At 30.7% G+C, this 8,756-nt stretch overlaps 2 protein-coding genes across 2 annotated transcripts; both read left to right on the top strand.

Moving 5' to 3' along the window:
• On the top strand, positions 1,754-2,516 carry LOC110264442 (branchpoint-bridging protein-like). The gene is made up of 2 exons (XM_021106649.1): positions 1,754-1,980; positions 2,086-2,516. The coding sequence occupies exons 1-2, from the start codon at positions 1,899-1,901 to the stop codon at positions 2,361-2,363; spliced, it is 360 nt and encodes a 119-aa protein (XP_020962308.1). The 5' UTR covers positions 1,754-1,898; the 3' UTR covers positions 2,364-2,516.
• Positions 4,884-8,184, top strand: LOC107608096 (putative pentatricopeptide repeat-containing protein At1g64310). The gene is made up of 2 exons (XM_016309987.2): positions 4,884-6,731; positions 7,134-8,184. The coding sequence occupies exon 1, from the start codon at positions 5,033-5,035 to the stop codon at positions 6,695-6,697; it is 1,665 nt and encodes a 554-aa protein (XP_016165473.1). The 5' UTR covers positions 4,884-5,032; the 3' UTR covers positions 6,698-6,731; positions 7,134-8,184.

Below are 8,756 nucleotides of genomic sequence, written 5' to 3'. Positions count from 1 at the left end.
TCATCATCATCATCATCATCATCATCATCATCATCATCATCATCATCATCATCATCATCATCATCATCATCATCATCATCATCATCATCCTCCTCCTTGTAATCCTCCACCATTTTAACAATAAATTCAAGTTCCTCCTATCTCTTTAGTCTTTTGTGTGCTATTTTAGTGACGCTTACAAATTGATAAAATTCATGAAAATCTATGTGAAATGTTATGTACTTTTCTCTCTGTTCCTTGATTATGCTATAAAGGATGTTGTATTCTTGTATTCTATGTAACTATATATTGGCTTTTATTGCATACCTTTTATTTCGGTAGTGTTACTATATTGTTCACACCCATCTTCATGAGAGAGTAGAGAGTAGAGAATTATAATTATTGAATGAATTGAATCAAGACAAAAAATCAAAGAGAAGAATTTTAGAGGATAGTTCAAACTCCTAGTGAATAGTGAATGATTAAAAATAAAAAATGAAAATAGAAATACAAACCCAATAATACAAAACATTAGGTATACATTAAAATCAATCATCATTAATATGGAATATATATTATGCAAATTAAGCTACAAACTCTCTCTCTCTATATATATATATATCTAATATAGAATACATTATCATTTGTACCCATAAAATATATAAATACTGACAAATATACCCGTATAAGAATAAAACGACAATTATAAAGTGTAAACTATGAAAGATGGCCTCCGTGTGCCAAGAGTACCCAGACGTTGGTTACGCAATTGGTCCCTTAGGGTATTCTGGGCACACGGAGGTCATCTTCCATGATTACAAGTGTCGTTCTATTCTTATATAAATACATTTCTCAGCGTCTGTATCTTTTATCGGTACAAATAGTAATTTATTTATTTAATATAAACATTGCTATGATTAGTGTTTATAAAAGAGTTCACAGCAACTTTCTATCAAAGTTAAGGCAAATGTATACCTCCGCTGATTAAATACGTTGAGTTATTTTTGTTTACACTCAGCTGAAAAAAAAGAAACCAGAAAATTTTGATTCTCCCGTGGAATTTCTTAATTTTATAACCACTCAATTTCCATCTCTATTTTGTTATCACTTACAACAGTACTCTGTCTATAATAGACCTTTCTCTGTTTAGTTAACCCTCCATTAATACAAAGTTACAAACACTTGTAACGAAATTGCATGGCAATTTCACTTGCATCCTTTACCTACCTTAGTTGACTATAGAATAGAGACTTGGTCATTTTTTATCCAACTTTTCAATTTGATTTTTTCCTTTTGAATCCTTAACAAGTATCCTCCACAAGCCGGATAAAAAAACAGGTTAATAGTCAAATTAATTTAGGATGGATCGTTCTCCTAATTTAATCTCAAAAGATTTTATCAATTAAATTAGTCCGTCAAAAATAATAAATTAATCATGTATGTCGTTTTGTCACTTCACTATTAGTTTCGTCAACAATTGATAATGTGAAATATTAAACTAATAATATATATGACACCTAATATGTCTAATTAGAAGCTGACCAAATATGTTTATAACACCTAATTTATATTAAGGTTAGAATTTATATCATCGGAAAAGATACTAAATTAAAAATATATCTAGTCAATGTATAATTGGACATGCTAATTAACTTCATATCATCAATGTTAACAAAAATTTTTAATGAAGTGAGAAAAACAAACATAATTAATTTATAATAATTGAAAAACTAAGTTGATAAAATCTTTAGAAACATATTTCGAAAACGACCTATATTTCAGAATGAATTTGCTTAATTTGCTTACTATCTAACTTACATAAACCAGGCATAACTTAGAAAGCTGCATCCTCCAGCTATTTTCTTCTTTGAAAAGCAGGGTATTACTGTTTGGGATTTGGAAATCTTACACAGTTTCTGATGAAGTCAATGGTAACATTCATAGTGTTATTCCTTCTTGTTTGTCACACAACTCCAGCAGTTTCTGAGCTCTCATCCGATGGTAATTATTATTACATTAATCAATAACATATAGAATTTACAAGTTGAAGTACTATATAGCTATAAGCTAACATGTTTCTTTTGGCTTGAATTCAATGATATTAAGGCTATGAGATGGTGTTACCCACGTCGGTTGCAACTCGTGACGGCCTTGGGTGGCTGCATATGAATGGTGGAAGAGTAAGAATGGAGAATTCAGAGGGAAGATTCGTCGGCCTAAGCGATCGGAGGAGTTTGAGATCGAATCCGTTGCGGCCACCACCTCCTCATCGAAGTCCAACAACAATTTGGATTAAATCCCCGCCTCCTCGGCCACCTCCTCCTCCCTCCTCCTCCTCCTCCTCTGCAGCCAACTTCACCCAATCCTCCTCCCCTTCCTTGTAATCCTCCACCATTTTAACAAGTTAAAAACTCAGGTGCAGTGAAGTTAATTTCACGTGAAGTTTACAGCCGAATTTTTAAATGATTTGACATATTTGATTAAATTGCCATTTACTATCAAGTATCAACTATCAACTTTACATAAAATTAACTATATATCGATTTTCACCTTTTAACGATAAATTCAATTTCCATCTATCTCATTAGTTTCTTTTGTGCTATCTTAGGGTCACACTTACAAATTAATAAAATCCATGAGAATCTATGTGAAGTGTTATGCTATAAAGGATGTTGTATTCTTGTATTCTATGTGACTGCATATTTGCTATTGTTGCATACTTTTCATTTGGTGAACTTACATGTAGAGAGTACAGAATTATAGTTTTCTTTCTATGTTTTTATGGAATTTCAAAATCCGACCAATAAATGATTAATTTGTCACAGATTTAAAGCTTTCTGTTTTTTATGGTGACTGTATTTATAAGATAAGATTCAAATTTCTAGTACTTATTTAGATAAAGTAGAGAACTAACTACTAGATTGATATTGGTTAGAGAATTATAATTATTGAATTGAATCAGAAAAAAAATCAAATAGAAGAATTTCAAAAGATAGTTCATACTCAATTATTTTAATGAATGATTAAAAATAAAAATACAAACCAAATACACTTTAATGATGGTGTACACAAATTTAAAAACTTCATACTTTTAGCACATTAGGGTTGATTGGTTTGTGAAAATATTTTTTATTTTTGTTTTTTGTTTTCATCTTTAGAAAATAATTTTCATTTTTAATATTTTACATTTTAAAAAATACAATTAGTTTATGAAANATATAAACAATTTTTTAACAAATAATTTATTAATAAAATAATGAATAAATAAATATTAGGTTAACCACCAAAAATACCCTTAAATTATTCAAACGCTGACAAAAATGTATTTGAATTTTACTATCGACAAAAATGTCTTTAAATAATTTAAAAATGTGACAAAATGTCCAACAGTAAATATATATTTTCAAAAAATGTCTTAGAGATTGAATTTTGATATGATTTTTTGCAAGCATAATTAAAAAAATGAGATATTATTATTCTTAATATTTGATAATTTTTTTCTAAGTATATATTTTTTTGTGATTTTTTAAAAGTATTATTAGTTGTTAACAAAAAAATTATAAAAAAATATATACTTAACGAAAAATTACCAAATTTTAAGGATAACAATATCTCATTTTTTAAATCATACTTAACAAAGAATTGTATCAAAATTCAATCTCTAATGTATTTTTTGAGAAATACATATTTAATGTTAGATAATCTTGCAAAAAAACTAACATTAAATATGTATTTCTCAAAAAATATGTTAGAGATTGAATTTTGATGCGATTTTTTGCAAACATGATTAAAAAAATGAGATATTATTATTCTTAAAATTTGGTAATTTTTTGTTAAGTATATATTTTTTTGTGATTTTTAAAAGTATTATTGGTTGTTAACAAAAAAATTATAAAAAATATATACTTAACGAAAAAATCACCAAATTTTAAGTATAATAATATCTCATTTTTATAATCATGCTTACAAAAAATTGCATTAAAATTTAATCTCTAAGATATTTTTTGAAAATATATATTTACTGTCGGATATTTTGGTTGTATTTTTAAATTATTTGAAGGCATTTTTGTCGATAGTAAAATTCGAGTATATTTTTATCGATGTTTAAATAATTCGAAAGTATTTTTGGTGGTTAACCCTAATTATTAAAGTTAAAAGAATTTTAAAACAAAAAGCTAACTTTTTTTGTCAATATTTTTAAGTTTTTATGTATTTTTTAATTTTTATTATCGATACTTTTATAATTGATTATCAATTCAAAAAATTATTTTGATAACAAAATAATTTCTTTAAACGGAAAAATAAAGGTAAAAATAAAAGAATTTAATAAATACATGTTAATTCGGAGAGTATGTAACTACATACTTAATACTAAATAAAATAAAAAATTCAATAAATATATATTTTAATTTTAATTAAAACTTTATTTTTTTTAATTATCTTGTCTATAGTTTAAAAATACAAAAAATTAAGCCTAAAATAAAAAATCAAAAGGGTCCAACAAAATATAAAAGTCGAATAAAAATTTACCTTTTCAATAAATGTATATATAAATTGAATGGATATCCCAATAACACCTATAAAAAAGGGAGGAGAAGATAGAAAAAAAACCAGAGTTGAGTACACTAAGATGAATATAGCGTGAAAAAAAATATATATAAAAATGAGTAAGAGAAGTTCGAACTTTTATCCCAAAATAAAAAACACCGTATTTTGGTTTAAGAATGTTTTCAAATATTAAAACTGAAAACATGATAACGTTTTAACTTTGTTTTGTTTTTTTTAAATGTTTTCGTTGAAAATATTTTTAAAATGTTTAATCAATCATGTTTTCATATGCCTTATTTTTATTTTCATGGAAAATAAAAATGGAAACACCCAAACCTATATATATATATATATATAAACATGGCTATGATTAGTGTTTATAAATATCACAGCAACTATCTATTAAAATTTAATAAAAACATATACCTTCGATGGTGATATACGTTGAGTTATATTTCCCGCATCTATATCACAAGCACTCATTTAAACTTGTTAAGATCTATTGATGTTGATTCGGTTCCATTGGCTTCAATCTGAACTCAGCAACTGCATATGCAAGTCACTTTTGAGGGCTAAGCAGTTACATGCTTTGCTTTTAAGGACCCATCTCTTAGAGGATCCCTTTTATGCAACTAAACTTGTTAGGCTCTATGCTGCCAACAATGACATTCACTCTGCATACCAAGTGTTTGATGAAAGTTCTACAAGAAGTGTCTACCTTTGGAACTCCATCATTCGTGCTTATGCTCAGTCCAGTAGATTTGACAGTGCAATCTCCTTGTTTAGAACCATGTTTGGAGCTGATATAAGCCCTGACAATTACACTTATGCTTGCGTTATTCGCGCGTGCTGCGACAACTTTGATTTTGGCATGCTGAGACTAGTTCATGGAGCTGCTGTGGCTTCTGGGTTTGGAATGGACCCTATTTGCTGCAGTGCTCTTGTGGCAGCATACTCAAAGCTTGGTTTTGTTAATGATGCACATAGAGTGTTCAATGGCATCGCTGCACCCGATTTGGTTTTGTGGAATTCACTGATTTCTGGTTATGTGTGCTCTGGCTCTTGGGAGATAGGGATGCAAATGTTTAACTCGATGCGACATGTTGGGGGGAAGCCAGATGGATTTACACTTGCTGGATTGCTTGGTGGGATCACAGATTCTAGCTTGATGAGTATTGGCCAAGGATTACATGGTTTAAGCTTAAAGAGTGGGCTAGATTCTGATTCCCATGTAGGTAGTTTACTGGTGAGTATGTACTCAAGATGCAAGTGCATGGCATCAGCATATAGCGTCTTTTTCAGTATTTTCCAGCCTGATTTGGTCACCTGGTCTGCTCTTATTGCTGGCTATTCGATGTCCGGGGAGTATGAGAAGGCCTTGTTCTATTTCAGGAAATTAAACAAGGGAAACAAGAAGCCTGACTCTGTTTTGATTGCTAGTGCATTGGCTGCTATAGCTCAGGCAGCGAATATAGGACCCGGATATGAGATACATGGTTATGTTATTCGGCATGGATTCGAATCAGATGTCAAGGTCTCTTCAGCTCTTGTAGATATGTATTCAAAGTGTGGCTTCTTGCACTTGGGAACTCGAGTTTTCAGGATAATGCCAGAACGGAATATAGTTTCTTATAATTCCATTATTTCTGGTCTTGGTTTGCATGGATGTGCTTCTGAGTCTTTTAAGATGTTTGATGAGATGTTGGCAAAAGGATTAATGCCTGATGAAGCCACATTTTGCGCTCTCCTTTGTGCTTGTTGTCACGCTGGCCTTGTCAAAGACGGCCGGGAGATTTTCCATCGAATGAAAGATGAATTTCACATCATGGCTATGCCTGAGCACTATGTTTTCATGGTTAAGCTTCTTGGCAGTGCTGGCCACTTAGAAGAGGCTTACAAACTCGTTCAGTCCTTACCGGAACCAGTAGACAAGGCCATCCTTGGAGCCCTATTATCATGCTGTAATTCTAGTGGAAATTCCAAGATGGCAGAAAAAGTAGCTCAGCAACTTTTTGAAAGTAATCCTGATGATAATGCTTACAGCGTTATGCTTTCTAATATATATGCAGGTGATGGGAGGTGGGACGAGGCAAAGAACTTGAGAGACAGAATAACAGGAGGTCAGAGAAAAATGCCCGGACTGAGCTGGACTGAAGGAAGTTTCTGCTAAAACAAGATAGGGTAAAATTTTGATAGATCCGAAGGTATATTTTTATGTAATAAACAATTCTGTATATTTTTGGCTCCTTGAACATTGTTCTGTTTATGGGGTGTATAAAATTTGGTTAGCAGAATTATTTTTGCTACTGAGATCATTAAGCTCTAATCTTTTAACTTGGTAGAATGTCACTCAAATCTGTGTCAGATAATATGAACATGTTAAGCATAACAGCTTGCATAATAATGACATGGTAACTTGCTTTTTTAGTATTTTTAGATCGAATCAATAGGCAATTTGGAATGTCTTCAGAAGAAAGAGTTCATAACTTGCAACCTCTAATTGATTATTCCATCTTCAATGTCTACAGGCTAGTGTAAAGTCTAGTTTCAGTCGCATTAGTTAAATGATTGATTAATTTCTGATCTAATCTTGGTTCTTATCTCAGCCTTTGGTCAAATGTCTTTCCAAGTCACAGCACTTTGAATGCAATTCAGCATTTGTTCAGATGCATATTCATGTTATGATGCAATTCAGAATTATGCTCTTAGCATAAAGTTATATAAATTGAAATTCAAGCACAATTTCTGACTTCAGTTGCCTAACTCGAGTGATGCCTGAATATTTTCTCCTGTTACGAACAAACATTGTGAAGTGTCTTTGTGTTGCCGAATAATCCAAAAGGGATGGCCAAGTTGTGTTGTGTCTGCAATCAATAAAAAATTCCGTGGGCGAGGTAAGTTCTAAACCTTAGCAGTAATTCAATAATTTTGTTTATAGCTGCCATAGTTAAGAGAAAATGAATGCTAGGGAGTAATTGATCTTGAAACTGGTTTAGTATGTTTAACAGATTTATGTGAGGAACTTTTATGATACTAAAGAGCTATTATTAATGTAAGTTACATTTGAATTCTCGATTTTATGCCATGCTGTTATGAAATCACTTATTTCAAAAGTTTAAGCTGATCTGAGGAGGTGCATAAATGTTTCTATATCTATCACATGCATTGATTTCATTGTACTCATTGTGATTTAAGACGGAACATGCTTAAAGTTTATACGCGCTGCATGTTCTCTGTTGTTGCATTTGTCTTGAATTGTTTTAATGCTGCTATATATGCAAATCTAAAAATTTGCATACATTTTTTAGGCTCTAGTGATTTACAAAGTTTCTTGGATTCCTTATAGGTAACTTAAGTGTAAACATTCTCCGGATTAATTTGAACTTTTACCTCACTTTTTCAACAGAGATTTTGTTAGTAACACAGAAAACTTACAAAGTGCAATATCAAAACTAAATATTTATGGACTGATAGGCATAAATCAATACCAAATGTGAAGTGGAAGCATGGTGTACCATTAATAAGGTTTGAGGTACTCAATTTTCCCTTTATAGATTCATTCAATGTGCAAAATTACAAAATTACCAAGGACATAAATGTCAAGAAATTATTGACTTGTGTTTTCTTGGTATTGTTACTTTGAGCTTTATTACTAGAAACTTGATTAATTTGTTGATGATTATTTATATTTTCAAAATTCGAATTCAAGATTTTTAGTTAAAAGATCAAGATACTTATCAAGTTATCATATTGACTAATTTCACGCTAGTAATATTTTAACTTGCATGAAAATAATAGCAGTGTGGAGATCAAAATATATATCCCATACATAAATGTGGTATGCATAAATAGAGCAACGACTGAGTTGTCTCCGTGTGACAGGTTCAAGCTGTGAAATTAGTCGCTAATATAATTATCATGTTAGATTGCCTTTGAGCGCAACCCTTTTCCGGACCTTGCGTTGATGCTTGTGCACCGGACTGCTCTTGGTTGTTAATATGATATTAGTATGATGAACAACAACACATAAAGCCACTTTTGGAAAACCCACTATAGAGTAAACAATTCATATGCTGAACATTTCTATAATCCTTTAGATAATTTTATAGAGATGATGATATATTCGAGGCCACTTAGTTGAGTCAACACATTCTATTTCTCTTTTGTTCATTTGATTCCAAAATGCATTTTTCTTTAATTTTCTGTAGTTAGTAAATAGCATTTGGAGA

This window comes from Arachis ipaensis, chromosome B07, assembly GCF_000816755.2.
Source record: "Arachis ipaensis cultivar K30076 chromosome B07, Araip1.1, whole genome shotgun sequence".
In the NCBI taxonomy this organism is placed as follows: domain Eukaryota; kingdom Viridiplantae; phylum Streptophyta; class Magnoliopsida; order Fabales; family Fabaceae; genus Arachis; species Arachis ipaensis.
This window is presented reverse-complemented; position numbering and strand designations above follow the sequence as displayed.

What these genes read in the sequence shown, in the direction of transcription:
- LOC107608096 (XM_016309987.2), top strand. Translation starts at nt 5,033, where the DNA reads ATGTTGATTCGGTTCCATTGGCTTCAATCTGAACTCAGCAACTGCATA.
- LOC110264442 (XM_021106649.1), top strand. Translation starts at nt 1,899, where the DNA reads ATGAAGTCAATGGTAACATTCATAGTGTTATTCCTTCTTGTTTGTCAC. An exon ending in TTCTGAGCTCTCATCCGATG is followed by an intron (nt 1,981 to 2,085) that starts GTAATTATTATT and finishes AATGATATTAAG; the next exon opens with GCTATGAGATGGTGTTACCC.